Raw genomic sequence first — 21,668 nt, 5'->3', positions numbered from 1 at the left:
CATAATCACATGAAATACGATCTTCTGAGTCAGGCTTTTTCATTCCGAGAAATGCTTTAAAAGGTCATCCAACACTGTGGCAGCATCTTACTGTGGAGATTTGACAAATTTCACTTATCCCTTTACCTTAGCGGACATTTCGGTTGTTCTCCGTTCCCCGCCTTTTGGTTTTGACCAAGGCTCTTGTGAGCAATTATATCAAGTCTTTGGTAGACAGATGCTTTCCTTTTGGGTGGATGCCAAGGAATTGCTTGGTCACGTGGTGCATTTTGGGCCCCGCCCAACTGTCGGGTCCCATTTCACATTCCCATCAACAAGGATGAGTTTCCTGTGTTCCCACGTTTGTGGTTGTGTCTCTACATTGTAGCCCAAGTTTGCAGTCAGAAGATCTATGCTTTCCCAATTTTGTTTTCTTGGTTGCATCTGTTTTGGGGGGTGTGAAGTGCGTCACTGAGGGTTTTAATTTGCATTTCCATAATCAATGCACAACATCTTTTCGTGACCTTACTGGCCATTTGTAGGTGTTCTTTTGGCGAGGAATCCACTCAAGAATCTCGCCCATATTTAGGTTATGCTGCTCAAGGTCTTATTCCAGAATTTCAACCATTCATTACATAGTGGGCTGGCTCAAGCACTTCACCAGATAAATGATTTGCAAATATTTGTCCAAGTCTGTGGCTCATCTTTTCACTTCCTTAATCGTGTCTTTGAACATGAAGTTTTAAATTTTGTCAAGGTCTAATTTATCAGCATCTCTATGTATTAAGCCTCTGGTGTTGTACCTAAGAACTCTGCCTAGCCCAGGATATAACAACCTGCGTTTTCCTTATGTTTTATAATTCTTGGCCTTCAAGCTTATGATTCAGGAGTTAATTTCTGTGTATTATGGAAGATAAAAGTTTAAACTCATCTATGTATATGTAGATGTCCAGCTGTGCCAGGAACATTTGCTAAAAATACTATTTTTCCTCCTTGAATGGATACTTATTTTTAAAATCAACTGACCATAAATGTTTTTCCTGGACTCTAGATTTTGCTTCACAGCTACCTACGAGTCCATGCACAGGCCAGAGCCACACCGTCTTCATACGGTAGCTTTGGAGTCATTTTTGAAGTCAGGAAGTGGTAGTCTGGTAGTACTAGTTCTCCAACTTGGTTATTCTATTTCAAAATTGCTCTGAACTCTCCCCCATAGGTTTGTATTCATTTTAGGGTAATCTTTCCCATTTCTGAAAAAATTCTGCTGGGATTTTGATAGATATTATACTTAACGTATAAGATCAACATGGAGAGAAGTGCCATTTTCATAACAATGAATCTTCTGATTCCTGAGTACAGACTACATAGCACCTTTTAAAAATCCCTATTTGATGTTTCCTCTAATATGCCCAAACTAGGAAACACAGAGGATACCAGTGGGACTCCAGATAATGGAGGGGAAATACCGGCAAAGTTTGAATGGAAAGATAGGAGAGGAGGAAGGCTGATCTTGATTAATGAGGGTCTACATCTGAACATGTATAAAATTATGAATATGACATGGTTAACCTGGACAACCATTGGTAGGGGGGGAGGGAAAACGGGGGCAGGGGGAAAGGGCACCAAATATAGTTTAAATGTACACTATGTTCAATAAAAAGTTGTTTAAAAAATCCCTATTTGATCTTAGAAAACAGTTTGTGACAACATTCTTCTCTTTTTGATTAAAGGTAACTTTAGGATGAAGATATGCAAAAAACTGTTCATACACAGGGCACGGCGGCACATACCTGTAATCCCAGTACTTTAGAGGCTGAGACAAGCGGATCACAGGTTGAGGACAAACCTGTGAGTAACAGACTCTCAGCAGTATAGTGAGACAGTTTCTAAGCAAATAAATAAAAAGGACTCAGTACAGCTTGGAGGTTAGAATGCCCCTGGGCTCAGTCCCTAGTTACCACACAATAAATTACTATTATTATTTTAGCTTTTAGATACCCACGAAGTTACAGAAACATTCCTCTGAATTATTAGATGGTGAATCACCAAACTTATGTCCCACAGACCTCAACCTAAGACTTCAGAGGGTATTTCCAACAAATGCATTTTTCTCCACACCAGGTCACCAAAAGTATGAAGATATATTCTATGCACGTTCAGACCGGGTGTCCTAGTTACATCTCTTAAAGGATCCAGTTCAGATGGATAGACACTTAAGCTGTCTTCTCAGATTCCTTGTGCCCACATCAGCAAGCCAGTTCCCATGTTTTCCTATATTCTTGGGACACTAAGACGTGCAGATTCCGGGCACTCCTGTGGCTCGGTGTCCTTCAACTTGAGCGTCTGATGCTTCCACACAACTGGATGCAGGTCCAGCATCTTTGGCAGGAGCACAGGACGAGTGGCGACTCCTCGTCCAGCCCATCATGTGCGGCTCACAACGAGGCTGTGCTGACTAGCGGCACCTGCTCCGATCACCCGATTGTTTGTTCTGCGAAGTCTTCCCCTTGTAATTAATAACTGCTTTGTGGACGGCGACTCTCTAGATCCCGGTTCATCAGGCATGCCGTTGGCTCATCTAGATATAAAAACCGGCTCATTGCCTATTCCAAGGGCTGCCATCTTTATTTGGGTGTATAATTCGACCCCAATTTGGCCAGCGGGAACCACTTCAAACCAGTCTTCACGACCAGGCCCCAACATTCTTCGCGCATTTCCTTGTTTTTCTAGGTGGGAATGAGAGTCCAGGGTCATCTCACACACATCCTGCCCCAGCCTCCTTGCAATCAACTCTTTCTGGAAGAAAAGATATTCAAGATATGGGTGCTAGGTGCTCAGTGCTACTGGTGTGTGGCTGTTTCCAGACCCTTTCAGGGACAGAGCTGGAGAATATTCTTTGTGTGTGTGTGTGTGTATGTGTGTGTGTGTGTTACTAGGGATGAAACCCAGGGCCATGCTACCTCCAAGCTGTACCCCCAGCTCTATTTCCCTTTTTCTTTGCATTTTGAAACAAGGTCTAAGTCGCAGAGGGCCTAATTTTGCTGAGGCTGGCCTCAAACCTGTGATTCTGTCTCAGCCTCCCAAGTGTTGGGATTACAAGCATGTGCCACAACACCCGGATGTAACTTTACTTTTTGCTTTTTCTTTTGGTACTAGGGATTGAACCCAGGTGTATTCTATCTCTGAGCTCAATTTCAAACAGGGTCTTGCTAAATTGCGGAGAGTCTCAATATGTTGCCGAGGCTGTCCTTCAGCCTGCGATCCTCCTGCCTCAGCCTCCCAAATCCTGGGATTAAATGTGTGCACCAGCCGGGCGTGGTGGCACACGCTTGTAAAATCCCAGCATTTGGGAGGCTGAGACAGGAGGATTGCAGTTCGTGGATAGTCTCAGCTACTTAGTGAGGCTCTTTGCAACACAGTGAGACCCTATTTCAAAATAAAAAATAAATAGGTCTGGAGGTGTAGCTCGGAGGTAGAATGCCCCTGGGCTCCACCCTGAATAACCCAAAAGAGTGTGCCACCAAGCTTGACCTTCCTATATTTATAGCACCCTTCGCCAATATGGAGGAAACTGCTTCCATTAGTCTGTCTCTTTTTAACGTCCTTGTATGAAGCCGATCTCCTGCTTCTGCGACAGATGCTCCCGCAGGCTTCCCGGTCCCGCCTGGCTCCCGCCCACCAGGCCCCTCTGCATGGACATTCTCGGCCTCCGGCCTGGCTGATGCCCACGGCGGGCTCCTCGCTGTTCTGATGCTACGCTCGGCGGGACCATCCTGTGGCATCCAATCTTCATTGTCCCAAGAGTGGGGCCTCTCGAAATGTGTGCCCCAGGGCTTCCTACCTTGCCACGGAAATTCTGTAATTATTTTAAACTTTCATAGTAGTCACTGGGCATCAGATCCTTCCCTTTTTTTGAGTCCTTTGGGATCTGTTTCCAGAGGATTCCAGAAAGCGAAGAGGTTGACCGCTGTTCCCCATTCGTTTCGTTAGTCATTTTGACACTTCTGAGTTTCCAGGAAACAACTGTTTGCAACCTGTGAAACGCACCTGGGACGACCCCTTCAGGACTCGAGTTCGTGATTTGCCTGGAGAACTCCTTGCTTCCCACGAAGGCCTCCTCTGTGGGTTTCCTGGGCTGATAGACTTGGCAGGGCTGGAGAAGTCGGAAATCTTTTATTTGCTGGTTTTGCATTTACTGGTTCTCTGCCAAACACCATCCTGCTACGGGAGTAGACACTTGGGAAGGGGCGGGCCCAGTGGCTACAGGCACCCCAGTCCAGCCGACGTGATGGGGTGCTCGGAGCTCTTCCCCGAGGGAAAGAAAACTATTCATGATGCTACTGCATGTGCGTGGAGGCAAAAATCCCCGAATACTCCATTTATTCAAGCTGCTTTGCTTTCTCTAAAAGGTTAATTGCACGAAGAATGTCACTGCTTTCCATAAATATAGGAGTAGGGTTTGTTTTTTTGGTACTGGGGTTCCTGGAAGCCCTTCTACCTCCGGGCTACACTCCCAGACCTACTTTATATATATTTTTTATTTGGAAACAGGGTCTCTTAAGCAAGCGTGGCTGGCTTCGAACCTGCACGATCCTCCTGTCTCCGCCTCCCAAGTGCGGGGATTACAAGTGTGTGCCACCACGCCTGGCTAGGATTATGTTTTAATCCAATTTAATGCTATTAAATGTTATGACGGGCTTGGTGGCGCACGCTTGCACTCACAGCATTTGGGAGGCTGAGACCGGAGAATCACGGTTCATGGACAGCCTCAGCTACTCAGTGAGGCCCTCCGCAACTCAGTGAGGCCCAGTTTCAAAATAAGGAATAAAAAACAGGGCGGGGGTGTAGCTTGGAAGTCAATTGCCTCTGGGTTCCATTCCCAGACCCACATAAATATTATGAATGTGTTAAAAATATTATTCTAGGAAGGTATTCAGAGACCTGAGAAGTCAGCCGATATGGTGCATACCTATAATCTCAACTACTTGTGAGACTGAGGCAAGTAGATCCCAAATGCCAGCCTGGAGCATATCAGCAAGACCCATCCAAAAAAAAAAAAATAATAAAGAACTTGGGGTATGGCTCAGTGGCAGATCACCTGCCTAGCATAAGCAAGGGTCATGGGTTTGATCCCCAGCACAGGGAAACAAAAATATGAGAAAAAGTCCACTGGATTATTAAGAAATAAAAAATCTTATACTGTGCTATCTCAAATTTATAGATATTGTCTACTTATAAAATTAGATGTTTGCTACAAAATGCCCCATTAAGCTGGGTACAGTAATGTCTGCCTGTGATTCCAGATACTTGTGAGACTGACATAGGACGATGGTAAGCTTGGGCCATTTAGCAAAAGCAGGTCTCAAAAAAAAAAAAAAAAATAGCCGGGCATGGTGGCGCACACTTGTAATCCCTGCATTTGGGAGGCAGAGACAGGAGGATCGCATAGGTTCAAAGCCAGCCGCGCTGGTTTAAGAGATCTTGTTTCAAAAAAAAAAAGAAAAAAAGAAAAAAAGTATGAAAATAGGTCTGGGCATGTAGCCCCGAGGTAGAAGGGTTTCCAGGAACCCCAGTGCCACCAAATAAATTAATAATAATAATAATAATAATAATAATAATAAGGTGGGGAGGGAGAAGGCAGAAGGCTGAGAGTGTAACTTAGTGTTAGAGCACTTGTCTAGCAAGTGTGAGGCTCTGGGTTCAATCCCTAATACTGTTAAAAAAAAGAGCCCCATTCATTAAAAAGAAAAAGATGAAACAAACCGATAAAATGCACATGAAGCTGAGTCACAGGCACCTGTGTTTATTCTAGTACATTTCACATACTTGCACATTCGAAAATGTTAACTTACCAAGTGTGCTCCGTTAGGAAGTGAACTCCGGGAGGCCACACACACCAGGTGTTGATAATGGATATTTATGGCTCTTCCTTTTTAGACAGCCATACATACGTGTTTTTTATTTCTACAATGTCTACGATGAACACGTACATATGCATCAGGGGGAAAAAGCAATCCCCAAAAGCAGGCATTTTGCATTTCATCATTCATTTCCTCCTTCCTTCCTTCAGCCCTTGTTTGCTGAGCACTTGCTGGGAGGCAGCACTAAGCTGCTGCCCAGGAGGACAGGCAGCCCCCCTGGAGCTCACTCCAGCCCTTCCCCAGCCCCAGGCCTTGTCAGGAAGGAGGGGGAGCCTGGGACATCACTGATCCAGCAGAAACCTCCACAGGCGGTCTGCCAGGTTCAAAGGCCTAAGAACCCAGTCCAAGATTCTTTTCATTTAAAAAATGAGTTGGAGCCGGGTGTGGTGGTGGACACTTGTAATATCCCAGTACTCGAGAGGCTGAGACAGGAGGATCGCGCAGGTTTGAAGCCAGCCTCAGCTTAGTGAGGCCCTCAGCAACTTAGTGAGACCCTGTTTCCAATGAAAATAGGTCTGAGAGTATAGCCCAGAGGTAGAAGGCCCCTGGGTTTATCCTCAGTAACACACACACACACACACACACACACACACACACACACACACACAGAGTTGGCCACTGGCATGTTCTCACAAGGCCTTAGAGGCTGCTGTGGCTGTCAGCTTCCTTGAAACCTCCTGGGCTGCCGTAGAGGACGGATCATCACCACCCTGGCACCCTGACTCTGACCTCTAGGTCCTCCGAGACAGGTGGAGATTCTGCATCCAGCTGCAGCCTGGGCCTCCCCATCCAGCAGGGCCCGAGATCTAGAGGGGAAAGTGTATGGCTTCTATTCTTACATTTGACTTTGGAAGATAAGAAAGAATTCTCACCTGCAGAGGCACCAGAGTACAAATCCGAGTCCACAGTAAGGGTCCAAACAGATGGCCACTTCTCTAGAGGGGTAAAGCTCACATTGCAGCTTAATAGAACGGCAAAAGGCACTGGTGGCTGCGTGGGACATCTGTGAGACAGGAGGCAGCGATCAGCATATGACCCGCGACACCCAGGCCCCCAGGCTTCCGTGCGACTTCTGCCGAGCACAAATGCAAGGCCCTCGTCACCACCAGATGCCCTGGGACACTTTTAGGACAGGGACAACTGTAGTCAGGCCTGGGTGGTCATGTCTTAGCAGAGAGGAGTTGCTGACATTCTCAGTATTTCCATTTTTCATGAATAAACCAGTCACAGCTCCCTGGTTCCCGCCAAACCTAACCACTGCAGCAGCAGACATGGCGCTCTGCATTGAAGCAGAGCGTTCAACATACAGGGGATCACGTGATCCTGAGAATCGACACATGGCTCACGTCCAAATCTGCAAAGTAGAGACCCTTCTTTCCAGGATCCGACACGGTGCCTGCCTGTGATAACCAGTGACCCCAATTACATGTTCGAGAACCCCCCAGAGTTATGTCTGCAGAACAAGGCTCAGAGAAGCACAAGCATTTTTTTTTTTTTTTTTTTTTTGGTGGTGGTACTGGAGTTCCTGAAAACCCTTCTACCTCCAGGCTACACTCCCAGACCTATTTATTATTATTATTATTATTATTATTATTATTATTATTATTATTATTATTATTATTATTTGGAAGCAGGGTCTCTTAAGCCAGTGAGGCTGACTTCGAACTTGTGCGATTCTCCTGTCTCCACCTCCCAAGCGCGGGGATTACAAGCGTGCGCCACCACGCCTGGCTGAGAAGCACAAGCGTTTGCTGAAGGTCACGTGAGAGGTGGAAATAGAATCTGTGCCTTCCTACACGCAGCTCAACGCCCTTCCTGCTTTAAGACTATCTTGTTCCTTGGAAGCACCTCCCAGCACCAAGACTACAGTGGAGACTTCGTGTATGTTCCTTTTCCCATCCCACATAGAGTAAGCAATGTGAAGTATTTTTGAAACACTGCAAAATATAGAGAACAAAAATCAATGTTCTCGCAGGGCATGATGGCACATGCCTGTAATCCCAGTAATTTGGGAGGCCGAGACAGGAGGGTGGCAGGTTCAAGACCAGCTTCAACAACACAGCACGACTCTCAGCAACCCAGCAAGACCTTTTTTTTTTTTTTTTAAAAAAAAAAAAAGATAAAAGGCTTGGGGTGTAGGTTGGAGGTAGAACACTTCTGGGTTCAATCACACATACACACACACAAATTGATGTTCTGGCTGGGCATGGTGGTGGTGCACCCTTGTAATCCCAGTACTTGGGAGGCTAAGACAGAAAGACTGCAAGTTTGAGGACAACCTCAGCAACTTAGCAAAACCCTCATTAACTTAGCAAGACCCTATCTCAAAATAAAAATGAGGGCTGGGGATGCAGCTCAGAGGGACAATGGCCCATCCCCAATACCACAAGTAAAATGAACTCAAGTTCTTTTAAGGGTTCTCTAGCCAAAGTAAATGAAGCGCAGAATGTGGTGCCAGGCATCGGGGTCTTATGTCACAGGTTAATCTGAAGCAGCGTGTCTTCCAGAGCTAGCTATAAAGAGGACCAGCAGGGAGCATTGCAATAGTAAGGGAATTTTGGCAAACACTCCGTTTCTCAATCATCCATCACTCCAGCAAAGGAGGAGAGAAGCCAGAGGCAGGAACTCTTTCATATCAAATGTCAGATCACTGCTCCAAGTTCTGCCCAGGAAAAGGGTTCATTAGAGGTATTTTGCTCAATTCACGCAGGGTGAGGCAGAATTACTCTAGTTTGTAAAGCACAAGCAGTTCCTTTTAGCTTACCTTTAGAGCTTAGAGCCACGGGATTTGTTTAAAGGAGAGAGGAGGCTGGATTTATGAAACATTCCTCAAAGTTCCTGCTTCTCCATGTCAAGACTTAGTAAAATCCTACTTACCCAATTCTACATGTACCCAAGATTAGCAACCTAAGCAAGCTCTTTGGAACTGCTACCCCATGCAAGGGAGGGGTGTGTGTGCATGTGTAACTGGGGATTGAACCTACAGACATTCTGCCTCCAAGCTACAACCCTAGCCCTATTTCTATTATTTATTTTTCAACAGGATCGTGTTAAGTTGTTGAGGCTGGCCACGAACCTGTGATCCTCCTGTCTTAGCCTCCAAAATATTGGGATTATAAGCATTCACCAACACACCTGGTTCAAGGCACTATTTATGGTTGGAGAATTGAGCTCAGCTCAGTGGAGGCAAATACTGAGACTGAGTGCTTATTTCCCATCAGGACCTGTGTAGGAGCCGGGGATATAAAGCCCTGCCACCCAGGAGCTCATGATGTAGCAGGAAAGTCAGAGATGCTGCTGATAAAAATTCAAGCCCTGTCCGTGCTTTGATGAACGTGTGCAGAGTATTTAGGAGAAATCAAGGGCACCCGTGTCACCCCGCCTGGGGGCTGCCCAGCTGCTGGGTCTCCAAGATGACTTCAATAGAGCAACAAGAATGGAAACAGGTCAAGAAATAAAAAGCAACTAAGGAGTTGGTCATTCCATCTCCCAAGTTCATCCCAACTCTGGACTCTGCTGACATCGTCAGCCCAGCAGCCTGACCTAAGATGCCTTTCCAGGTCCTATTTGAGAAAAACTCCCATTCTTTACTCAGACCAACCCAATCTTGGATAAAGAATCCATTTTCCAAAAACCCAAGCCAAAATCCTCATCATCTATTCTAAGAACCTGTGAGAAGAGTAGAATAAATATGGAGGAATCAGGACCAAGGTCAGCTCGACCCGAACTTTCCTTTTGGGAGGGTGGGTAATGTGAATTATCGTGGGCAGAGTTACCTTCAAGTGAAGCTTTGCTTTGGCTAATATTCACACCCTTTGGGGAGACATCAGCTCAGAGGGCTTGAAGGTATCCTAGACAGTACTTGGCAGTACAGAAAAACCACAAGATTCCAAAACGGCCTTGGGGAAATCCACAAGGTGATTCAAGTTAACTGTAGATGTGTACGGGACTTTCAAGTGATCCTCTGGTTCATCTTGTGCAAATGTACCTCTTAAGAATTCTAGGAGCCTTCAGAGTTCAAAACTAACTTTGAGATAATTAAGATTATAAAATTTAGGCCAGGCATGGTGGTGCATGTTTGTAATCCCAGCATTCAGGAGGCTGAGACAGGACGACTGCGGTTCACAGACAGCCTCAGCGACCTAGTGAGGCCCTCTGCAACTCAATGAGACCCGGTTTCAAAATAAAGAATAAAAAATAGGGCAGGGGCTGTAACTCGGAGGTCGAATGCCCCTGGGTTCCATTCCCAGATCCGCAAAAAAAGAAAGAAAAAAAGATTATAAAACTTGAATATGCTGATATTGGGAAATTGCCCGGGTATTAATTTCTAAAATGTGAAAAGCAGTCAGAGCCTGGGTGCTGCGCAGGCACAAGGCAGGGAGGGGCGGCAGCTGTTAACAGTGCAGACTTCCTCCCTCCCTCTGTCTTTTGTCCTAATGTAAAGCCTTTAAGCCCTATAAATATGTAGAGACAATTAAAAACCCTAAAATCATAGTGACTCAGGGGCATTTCAGAGACAAAAGGATGGGGCGGGAGCATGGTGAATTATTGACCCTGTACTTACTCTCCGTAGGCAAAGAGGCAGTGCCTGGCTAAAAAGTAAGTTACTAGCCCATTGCCTTGCTAACGCTGATAAGAACTCACCATACAATACAAAATCTACTTGAAGACCAGGGATTGGCCGGGTATGGTGGCCCATGCTGGTAATCCCAGCATTTGGGAGTCTGAGACGGGAGGATCGCGGTTTGTGGACAACCTCAGCTACTTAGTGAGTCCCTTTGCAACTCAGTGAGACCCTGTTTCAAAATAAAGAATAAAAAGTAGGGCTGGAAATGTAGCATGCCACTGCGTTCAATCTTCAGTATTGCAGAAAAAAAAAAAAAAAGCCAAGGATGGGGAGGGGCCAGAGTTCCATCTTTGAGCTCCCAAGCATGCCTGCAGTTTTTTATTCTCTATTTCCTTCTGATTTTGTAATACAGACTTGTTAAAGCGACACCAAGCTGCCTATTAGTTTTAATTTTCCTATTCAACAAGTTTTAGTTGAATAGAGGAAAAGAGCCCACAGCACCATTTACAACTCTAACACTGACCATGTAAGCACATTCATGAGTTTTTATATAAAATCAGACCTTCTTTAACACCCATTATAGAGAAAACCACTTAATGGAAACGTGTGTGTGTGTGTGTGTGTGTGTGTGTGTGTGTGTGTGTGTGTGTGTTACTGGGAATTCAACTCAAGGGCATTCTGCCTCTGAGCTATAGTCTCCCCAGTCTTATTTTTGAAAGAAGGTCTTGCTAATTTGCAGAGGGCCTCACCAAGTTGTAGAGGCTGGCCATGGACCTGTGATCTCTGTTTTAGCCTTCCTAGTACTAGGATTACAGGTGTACCATCACACCCGATTTTTCTTTTCTTTTTTTTTTTTTTTTGGGCAGGACTGGTGATTAAGTGCCTGAGCTACAGTCCCAATCCTTAAAAAAAAAAAAAAAAAACTTAGTTTAAAACAGGGTTTAAGTTGCCCGGGCTGGCCTCAAACTTACAATCATCTGGCCTCAGGCTCTGGAGCAGCTGAGATTGTAGGTGTGTACCACCACACCCAGCTCTCCTTTACTTTTATGGTATATAACTCAATGCTCAATCCCATTTTTGCCCCCAAAACAAATAAAAACTCATTTCTGTGAAAAACAGCCACCCCTGCAATCCAGAGCATAGCGGTAGGAGTGACTTCCATCTGAAACAGATGCCGTGCCTAATGATTCCGGCTCTCTTCTGCGCGCCTCGGCGCTTAAAGCGCACAGGCTTTGCATTAAGTGATATTGCAATATGCTTAATATTGGTTATTCATGAAATTGAATGGCCAAAGTTTAAGAAAAAAATTTCTACGTTTGAGACAAAGTCTAGTTCATTTCTCTGGGTTTTACAGGGTGCATAACTTAATTTAGTGAAATCTCAGGAACTAATAAACATTTATAATGATCTCTTTTGTTAGAAACATTTGTATCAAATCAAGATTTACTATCGTAGCTTATGCACATTACAACAATGATCAAAAGTATGTGCCAGGCGTGGCACACGCTTGTAATCCCAGCATTCGGGAGGCTAAGACAGGAGGACCGCGGACAGCCTCAGCTACTTAGGCCCTCTATATCTCAGTGAGACCCTGTTTCAAAAAAAGAATAAAAAATAGGGCTGGGGGGGGTGTAGCTCGAAGGAAGGATGCCCCTGTGTTCCATCTCCAGTTCCGCTAAAAACAAAAAAGTGTGTTTTTTTTTTTGGGGGGGGGGTGGCAGGAGGAGGCTCCAAGCTAACTTCTGTATTACAGTGACCACTTCTTGGTCTGAAAATATTTATCTCCTAAAAAAACCTTTTTGATGATACTGAGGATTGAACCCAGAGGCATTCTACCTCTGGGCTATATCCCAGACCTATTTTATTTTTATTTGGAAACAGTCTAAGTTGAGGCCAGCTTGAAACCTGTGGTTTTCCTGTCTCAGCCTCCCAAATACTGGGATTTCAAATGTGTGCTCAACACACCTGGCTCTAAAAATATTTTGAAAATGATTTTTTTTGGTGGTACTGGGGGCGGAACCAAAAGGGGGGGCAGCTTTTCTACTTCCGGTCTATACTCCCAGACCTATTTCATACTTTATTTGGAAACAGTGTCTCATTAAGTTGCTGAGAGCCTCACTAAGTAGCTGAGGCTGGCTTCGAACCTGTGCAATTCTGTCTCAGCCTCACAAGCACTGGGATTACAAGCATGCACCACCACGCCCGGCCTGAAAAATGATTTTTAATATTGCGATGAATTTGATCTACCACCTCAAAGTCTACAAAAAGGGAGACAGAGAATGAGAACCTGACAATGATAAAGCAGACTCACCAGTCTGCCCACAGGCAGATACACTAGGAAAAACTGAAGGGTGTAATTTTGCACAGTACCTTTACCTCCCCCGGACTTTGCTAGTTCTGGGTGACATATTAGTAGCTCCCTTCTTCGATAAGGAAAAGGGTCATTGTTGTTTCCCTGAGCAAAGACTGGCAGGTTTCAATGGAGCCCAAGAAGCCAGGTGCGGTGATGCACCCCTGTAATCCCAGTACTGGCGAGGCCGAGACAGGAGGACCAGAGGTATGAACCCAGTCTCATCAACTCAGCAAGGCTCATATCTATTTAGCAAGACTCACATCTACTTAGCGAGACTGTTTTCAAACAAAAAATAGAACAGGGTTGGGGTTGTAGCTTGGAGGTAAAATGACCCTGGGTTCTCTCTCTGCCTCTGCTTCCCCAGAGCTCTCCCCCACGTAGGAACACGAGCACAGTCAGCACACGACTTGCTAACCATCTGCCGATGTCCATGGACCATGCCTCACCTTTACGCCAGCTAGCATCCCCGTTGTGGATACACTGAAGTCCAGGTAGGCCAGAGTGTCTGGGTTGGAGGGTTTGTAGATCTGGGCAGGCCGCTTCTTTGGCAAGTCATCTGGAGAGCAAAACAGAGCCATGAGGATGTCCGCCCTCATCAGAGCGCGGGAGCCAACGTTTCCCTCGCCGTCCACAGCACTGACCCGTGTCCAGTATGAGGGGCCACGTCCTGATATCCACGGCTGCCGCTGCCTCTCGGGACCGCAGCAGTTTGCAGATCAGCTGTGTGGTCATCAGACAGGCAGAGCGGCTCACCTGAGGACGGGAGAGCGGAGGGAATGAACGCAAGCTGTAAGGAGCGAACGCATTCTGCGCCCATCACATGGGGATTTACACGAATTCAAGCCACGCAGCTTAACTTGCAGGCCAGGCTCCCATGAGCACAGCTTCCCTGAAAGAGCTGGCTGAGATACAGTGGAAGCTGCTCACGCACGCACGCACAGGTCCCCGCACCTAGATTTCCCAGGGCTGAGTGGTACCCAGTTTTACGAGAGCAGCCAGAGGAGGGCGTTGAGCTGTTCCTCTAACCATCAGCTCTTCTACAAAACAGGACAGGCAGATGCTTCCCGCTTATTTTCTACTAATGGCCATGAGAGCCATCCAACATGACCACCAGGAGTGCTCACTCCTGGAATACAACACCGGGATTCTAGATCCCAAACTCATTTTATTACTCTTCCAATTGGCAAAAATCCACTTTTTTCATTTTGGTACTGGGGATGTAACCCATGGTCTCTCACACATACTAGTCCAGTGCTCTACCACTGAGTCACATCTCCAAGTCCTGTTAAAAAGATTTTGTTTTGAGCCAGGTATGGTGGCGCACGCTTGTAATCCCAGCATTTGGGAAGCTGAGACAGGAGGATAGCCCTTTGCCTAGAGACTCAACTACTTAGTGAGGCCCTTTGCCACTCAGTGAGACCTTGCTTCAAAATAAAGAATAGTAATAAAAAAAAAATAGGGCTGGGTGCGTTGTTTTGAAGTAGAATGCCCTGAGATTCCATTCCCATTGCCACAAAAAAGTAAAAATAAAAATAAAAAAATTGGGACAGTGTCTATCATAGTTGTCCAGGCTGGCCTTGAACTTGTGATTCTCCTGCCTTAGCCTCCTGAACAGCTAGGATCGCAGGCATGTGCCACTGCACCTAATCCTTCCCCAGGAGAGGCAGGGCACATCTGTAATCTCAACACTTGGTAGGCGAGACAGAGGATCATAGTTTCAAGGACAGCTTCTGCAAGTAGTGAGACTCTCAACCTAGAGAGACCCTGTTTCAAAATAAAAATTAAATAGGGCTGGCGAGGGTATATTTTAGTAGTAGAATGCCCATAGGTTAAACCCCTGGCACCATACACTCAAACACAATTTTCTGACAGTCTAGTAGAGTTGCCCAGGCTGGCCTTGAACTTGTGATTCTCCTGCCTCCGTTTCTTGAGCAGGTGGGATTATAGCTATGTGCCACCACACTTAATCTTACACTTTCCCAGGTGTGAGGAGAAAAAAAAAATCTATCAGCTAGGTGTGATGGTGCATGCCTATAACCCCAGGACTTGAGAGGCTGAGACAGGAGGATCGGATTTGAGATCAGCCTCAGCAACAGGGAGTTTCTTAGCAACCTAGCAAGACACTGTTTAAAATGAAAAGCCGGTGTGGTGGCGCACGCTTGTAATCCCAATACTTGGGAGGCTGAGACAGGAGGATTGCACAAATTCGAAGCCAGCCTCAGCTACTTAGTGAGGCTTCCAGCAACTTAGTGAGACCCTGCTTCCAAATAAAATATAAAATAGGTCTGGGAGTATATCCTAGAGGTAGAAAGCCTCTGGGTTCCATCCCCAGTACCACAAAAAAAAAAAAAAAAAAAAAGAAAGAAAGAAAGAACAAAAGAAAGAAAAGAAAAGAAAAGAAAGAAAAGTAAGCTGGGCATGGTGGCCCATGCTTTTAATCCCAGCATTTCGGAGGCTGAGACTGGAGGATCATGGTTACTGGATAGCCTCAGCTACTTAGACCCTTCCCATAACTTAGTGAGACCCTGTTTCAAAATAAATAAAAAAATGGGGCAGGGGGTGTAGCTTGGAGGTCAAATGCCCCTGGGTTCTATCCCGACCTGCCAAATAAATGAATAAATAAAAAGAAAAGTAAATACAAATCTATACTCTCAAAAAGGAACAGCAAACTTCTAAATCTCAAGGAAGGTTCTTTAAAAAAAAATATGCTGTGCTTTTTTTTTTTCAGGCTGGCGTGCTGGGTTGGGTTTTGGGGGGAATCCTCCAGTAAAGCTAGGGGTGTCCTCTCTGGAGCTACCTTCTCCAGGGCACCCGACTGGATGTACCGCAGCAGCTGCTACCATCTACTTCCCTGCATTGCTTTCAATCTTGCTTCTGGAACTAGATAAGCTCCCTGACGGGAGAGTTTCCTATCCCAGCACTGATTCCAGACGCACACACTCTAGTCTGCAACCATCCTAGAAGATTCCAGGGTCTGTGCTCTCTGAGCTGCATGCCCAGATCCAACACGCGGAGCACCCGTGATGCCCGTGAGTTACCTCCACGATCATTTTGACGGTGGGCAAGGTCGTCGCGATGTTCTGCGGGTGCGGAGGTCGGACGGTGATTGGCACACAGCCCGCGTACAGGCAACCATAAAACGCTGCAATGATGTCTATTCCTACACCAGGAGGAAAACAGACTCACGTGAGGCAAGTCCCACTGCTTCATGACCGCCAGCCCCGACAGCTGAAGCTCCTGGCTGGGAAAGTCGGGAAGTTCAGACAGCAAAACCTTTGACTCCTTCAACTCGGGGGGTTTTGCAAGCTTGGGGCATCACCTCCATTGGCTTATTTCTTTAGTCACGTGATCCAAAAACAGCCTTTAAGTGCAATTTCTATGTGGTTTCCCTGAGGGATGATTCAACCTTAGAATAACGGATTTAGTAAAGAGTTAAGTACTATGGGTTAACCGAACTGCCTTTGTTATCTAACAATAAATTTAGATAGAACATATCTGTAAACGTTGCTTTATTTAGACCTTTGGAAGTCCTATAATATGTATTTTAGTATAACATATATCTTACACTACATACATACAAATGAGCCCAATTAGAATCCAACCAGAAGCAGTGTAAACGTTTTCCTAATAACAAGCCAACTCAGCCATTCACCCGGTAACCAGGCACCTTCGCACAGGGCTGTCAAACCTGGTCCTCTTACCTGGTGGGTAGACTAAAGCTACGTGGTCCCCATCCTGCAGGTGCCCCCTTTCCATCAGCATCACCGCGATCTTCTCAGCGCGCTTGTGGAGCTGGACACACGTCAGCGAGTTTGCTATAGTGCCCTGGGGACAGGAGCAGGCAGTAAGGGACTGTCACCAGAACAGCTTTCAGATATGGTCTACCTAGCATACACCTTACTTAAAAACAGAAAATTCTGTGTGTGTGTGGTACTGAGTGAAGATTGAACCCAGGGGAATTCTGCCTCTGAGCTACACCCCAGTCCTATTTTACCTTTTATGTTTTGAAACAGGGTGTAAGTTGCAGAGGGCCTAATTTGCTGAGGCTGGCCTTGAACCTGTGATCTTCCCCTCTCAGACTCCAAAGTACTGGGGATACGAGCATGGGCCACCATTCCCAGCTTCAGTGGTCATTAGTCTGTTTACATGTTGCACAGCCATCATCAAAGTTAATTATGGAATGTGGAATGTTTTCATCTCCACACATATCCCTGCATCCACACCAAGCTCTTTTCTTCTAGTCAGGTTAAGAAGCAAAATAGCTACGAGACACCTGCAGGCTGGGCATGGTAGCGCACACCTCTAAGTCCTTACCTCCAGAGGCTGTGGCAGGAGTTTGGCAAATTTGAGTCAAGCCTTGGAAGCTTACTGAGACCCTGTCTCAAACATGATTAGGATGAGGCTCACTGGTAGAGCAGCCCTGGGTTTAAGCCACAGTACCATGAGCTGTGATAAAAAGTCAAATATGAAACTGATAGTAGACTTTATCCAAGATGGAACACTGGCCCAAGACAGCTGGTGACTCTGGAGATGTCAGGTAACTCTGAAATAGATTGCACCTGCTGCTATGTACGTGTGTGTATTTATTTTTGGGTGTTGGTGGTGATAGGTATTTTACTCAAATAACATTCTACCTCCAATCTACACCTCCAGCTCCCCTTTTTATTTGGGAACAGGATCTTGGTAAGTTGCTGAGACCATTATTAGATTGCTGAGGCTGGCATTGAACCTGTGATCTTCCTGGCTCAGTCTCCCAGTTACTGGGATTATAGGTACGTACCACCATCCCCAGCTTAATTTTGGCAACAGTTGTGTGCGTGTATTTTCCTGACAGTCTCTACCCCAATATCATGTAAAATTACAATGCCCCCAATAAAAATGATAGCAAACATCACATTTGCATCATGTGTTGTGTTTCCATGGGACCCATTGAACGCAGAGGCTGATAAAGCTACAACCACCATCAGATGTGGTTGTAGGGTTATGGTCCCAGCTGAGTCCTTATTTTAAGAGGGCATAAAAAGCCTTAGGAAAGAACAGATCACATCTCAAGGGTGTGGTGCACCTTTGGACACTTACCCTATGCTCATCTGAAGCAAATGTATTCATGGCTTTGATCCCTATAAAGCACTCCATCTGATTACATTTTTACTGAAACCCTTTTTTTATTTTTAAAGCCCACCATTCCAGTAACCATTTTCCCAGAAGATTCAGTGTCTACCTATATAGCACATGACTGGTCACAGTGACTCAAGAGTACCAGCAATCTCCACAGGGTGGGAGAGTGTGCACCCCGTGATGCCTGGGGCTTGGGCATCACTCCAGGGGACAATCTGAGGTCCTTTCTCCCCATTAGATGCAGTACAAATATCCCTAACTTTCCTCACACTGCCCATGAACATGCCTCGGTCGATTTTGAGCCTATTCTTGAGCTACCCTCTAATCCTTGCAAATTAAACACAGATATTTGCCCATCCCATAGACAGGAAAGCAATGTATTAGAAGCCACGTTGGGGTGAGAGTTTGAAAGGGGCCTAGAGCTGACTGGTCTCTTGCTGCTAACAGGCTATGGAGAACGGACGCATCATTCCGATGTCAGGAGATTAAGGGAAGAGGAAGTGCTTCCAGCCAAAGCCACCAGCAAAACTATCAGATGGAGCGGGAGGGAGGCCCGCTAGCCTCGGGGCCTCAGACATCAGTCGCCACTCCGGAGCAGATGCTCCAAGTCTCTGAAGAGCTGCTGAGACTATGGAGGAAGAAGCGGCCATCGGCAACTTTGAAGAGACAGCACATGGAGGGAAGGCGTACTTAAGGTGAAATTAGGACAGTGTCCCAGAGCCTGGGAAGGTAAGTGGACAGTGGTGTTTAGAAAGGGAATCCTGTTTGTGTCCATAGGCTGAAGACAGTTCTGGTGCAAAAACAGACGAGAAGTGGGAGGCGGGCATTTCAGATGCGATGACTATCGGTAATGCGTGCACTCAGAGGCTCCGGACTGTACTGTACCACTGAGTGCAGGGCCACAGGGGAGGGAGGGACTTGTCTGCTTTTAAGGACTCTTCCTGGAAAAGGTTTGGAGCAGATACAACGAGCAATGGGCAAGCAGATACAACGAGCAATGGGCCCCCGGGACCTCCTCAGCCCATGTGACAATTTCAAGATGATAAAAGCTCTCTACGGTGGAGCAGGGCGAGGGCTCATTCTGTTGAAATAAATCACATGCGACTCAGGGCCCAAGCTGAGGTCCTAGCAACAATTACTCACATTGCTGGCATTTTCTTCCCTTTGTCACTTACCGACCTCTCCCAAGGGCGAGAGGGACAATTTTGATTTGCGTAGGACAATTTTGATTGGTAACTCCAAGCAAGCCGGGTGTGGTGATGCACGCTTGTAATCCCAGCATTTGGGAGGCTGAGGCAGGAGGATCTTGGTTTGTGGACAGCCTCAGCCACTTACTGAGGCCCTTTGCAACTCAGTGAGACCCAGGGCTGGGAGTACAGCTCAGAGGTGGAATGCCCTGGATTCTATCCCCAGTACAAGAAAAAATAAAACTCCAAGCAGCAAGAGCACCTGAGGAGTTGTGAGCAACTATTCTTGCCAAAAGATCTGTATTTTAAAATCTGTTTTTCAAGCTTTGTTTTTATATCAACAAGAGAAGTTAAACATATTGAATCTTTTGCATTTCATTTTCATGGCGAATACTTGCTTGTTTAAAGCCTTATATCTAAGAACAACTATGGAATAATATTTGATGAGTTTAATTTCCTATTGAGAAATGGAAAACTATGAAGTAGGGAGGATTTTTCTTCCTGGGAGTCGGAAATATGTTGTCCATAAAAAATCTAGTGTGGCAATCCAAATAAAAACATCAGCAGCTCATAGGTCTGGGGTTCGTCGCATTCATGGGTGATAGTGGTATTATTATTTTGTGTGGTACTGGGGATGGAACCCAGAGGCTTTCTACCTCTGGGCTACATGCTCAGCCCTATCTTATTTGAAAACAGGGTCTCAGCTGGGCATGGTGGCGCATGCTTGTAATCCCCGCGCTTGGGAGGCAGAGACAGGTGGATCGTGCAGGTTCCAAGCCAGCCTCGGTGGCTTAGGAGACCCTGTTTCCAAATAAAAATGTAAAAATAGGTCTGGGAGTGTAGCCCGGAGGTAGAAGGATTTCCAGGAACCCAGTACCACCAAAAAAAAAAAAAAAAAAAAAAAAAAAAGAAAGAAAGAAAGAAAGAAAGAAAGAAAACAGGGTCTCGTTAAGTTGTGGAGGTCCTCGCCAAGTCGTGGAGGCTGGCTGCAAACCCGTAGTCCTGTCTCATCCGCCCAAGTACTAGGATTACAGGTGTGTGCCGCCACACCTGACACTCGTATTATTAATCACTCATTTTAAGGTGGGAAATACTGCAGACAGGGCTGCTAAAATATATACAAATAGGCATATTTAAGTGCCTGAGTATCTAAAAAGCAACCCTTAAGTGAAAAAATTTTAAAGAGCAAAAAAAAATCAAAGAAATTCAACTTAGGATTAAAAAGGCTCAAGTTACTAACAGTATGACCCAAAACAACACTTCCTGGGGAGTCCCTCAGATCCAGCAAGGTGAGCAAGCAGCTCGCGCGGGCTCTGCGCGCCTTACCCGACAGTTGAGCAGCGTGTACAGCACGTGGTCCGGGGTGGTCTGCGCTCTCCACTGCAAAACCTCCGAGAGGAACAGGAACTATGACAGATTCACAGCATTAGAGCGGGGCCGCCACAGCCCAGGCTGGGCAGTCTCAACGATTCAATCGAAATAAACGGCCTGAGTGTTCAAAGCTACTATGCTTCTTTCCAGGGGAACGAGGACGCTGATTTTTTTTTTTTTTTGGACAATCTGACAAGGACCTCAGGAGCACAAGCATGCACTTGCGGCTTTTTCTTGCAGTGATTTGAGTTCATGGCACCTGGCTCTGGTTGCAAACTAAGGGCTGGAGCTGATCTCTATGTTAGGGAAGTTCTCTGAAAGTTTGCCCACCAGCTATTTCCTTGGCAGGAAGGAATAGCTGATACAGCCAACCTTGTTTTTCTTGGGGCTCCCAGTGTTGATTTCTGCACGATGGGCTGCAATGAGAATCAGAGCTGTCTGTCTTTCTTAAGGGCTCTATTATATTTATATTTTTGGAATGGCAATTCTCTGATGTCATTAGCCCACATTGCAGACTGCAAAGACTACATGGATTATATTGACTCAAGCCACTGTTAAAAGGAGAGCCCTACTTTATGTCAGGATTCAGGAAATATTCACACATAACCCCAGTTCCTCTTACCAACAGAAATATGCTATGTGGATGGGCACAGACATGACTGAGGGCTTTCAATGAACAAACAGCTGTATGTTACTACACTAGCCATGTTTTATTTTAGTGGTACTGGGGATTCAACCAATGGGTGTTCTACCTCTGAGCTACATTGTCAGCTTTGTTTTTATTTTGACAGAGGGTCTAAGTTGCTGAAGGCCTCATTATGTTGCTGAGGCTGTCCACGGACCTGTGATCCTCCTGTTTCAGCCTCCCAAGTACTGGGATTGTGAGTGTGTGCCACGATGCCTGGAAATATTTTAAGTGGTATATCTTTATCTATATCTATCTATCTATCTATATTGTGTGTGTGTGTGTGTGTGTGTGTGTGTGTGTGTGTGTGTGTGTGTGTATTGCGGATGCATTTTACCTCCAAGCTACACCCCAAGCCCTATTTATTTATTTTGAAACTGTAAGTTGCTAAGAGCCTTCTTAAATAGCTGAGGCTGGCTGCAAACTTGCCATCTTCCCATCTCAGCCTCCCAAGTACGGGGATTACAAGCATGTGCCATCATGCTTG

At 45.8% G+C, this 21,668-nt stretch overlaps 1 protein-coding gene across 2 annotated transcripts in view; it reads right to left on the bottom strand.

Annotated features, from left to right (window-relative positions):
- Nucleotides 1-21,668, bottom strand: part of DIP2C (disco interacting protein 2 homolog C) — a gene marked incomplete at both ends in the record, with an annotated part of 371,916 nt that overhangs the window by 32,324 nt on the left and 317,924 nt on the right. For both annotated transcript variants that reach the window (XM_080716999.1, XM_080717000.1), the window contains 6 exons: nucleotides 6,773-6,903; nucleotides 13,267-13,376; nucleotides 13,462-13,573; nucleotides 15,859-15,980; nucleotides 16,522-16,645; nucleotides 20,452-20,532. In XM_080716999.1, the coding sequence (XP_080573125.1) occupies nucleotides 6,773-6,903; nucleotides 13,267-13,376; nucleotides 13,462-13,573; nucleotides 15,859-15,980; nucleotides 16,522-16,645; nucleotides 20,452-20,532 (680 nt within the window). The remainder of the gene's footprint in view (nucleotides 1-6,772; nucleotides 6,904-13,266; nucleotides 13,377-13,461; nucleotides 13,574-15,858; nucleotides 15,981-16,521; nucleotides 16,646-20,451; nucleotides 20,533-21,668) is intronic.

Source organism: Muscardinus avellanarius, assembly GCF_963383645.1.
Source record: "Muscardinus avellanarius genome assembly, chromosome: 20".
Classification (NCBI taxonomy): Eukaryota; Metazoa; Chordata; class Mammalia; order Rodentia; family Gliridae; genus Muscardinus; species Muscardinus avellanarius.
This window is presented reverse-complemented; position numbering and strand designations above follow the sequence as displayed.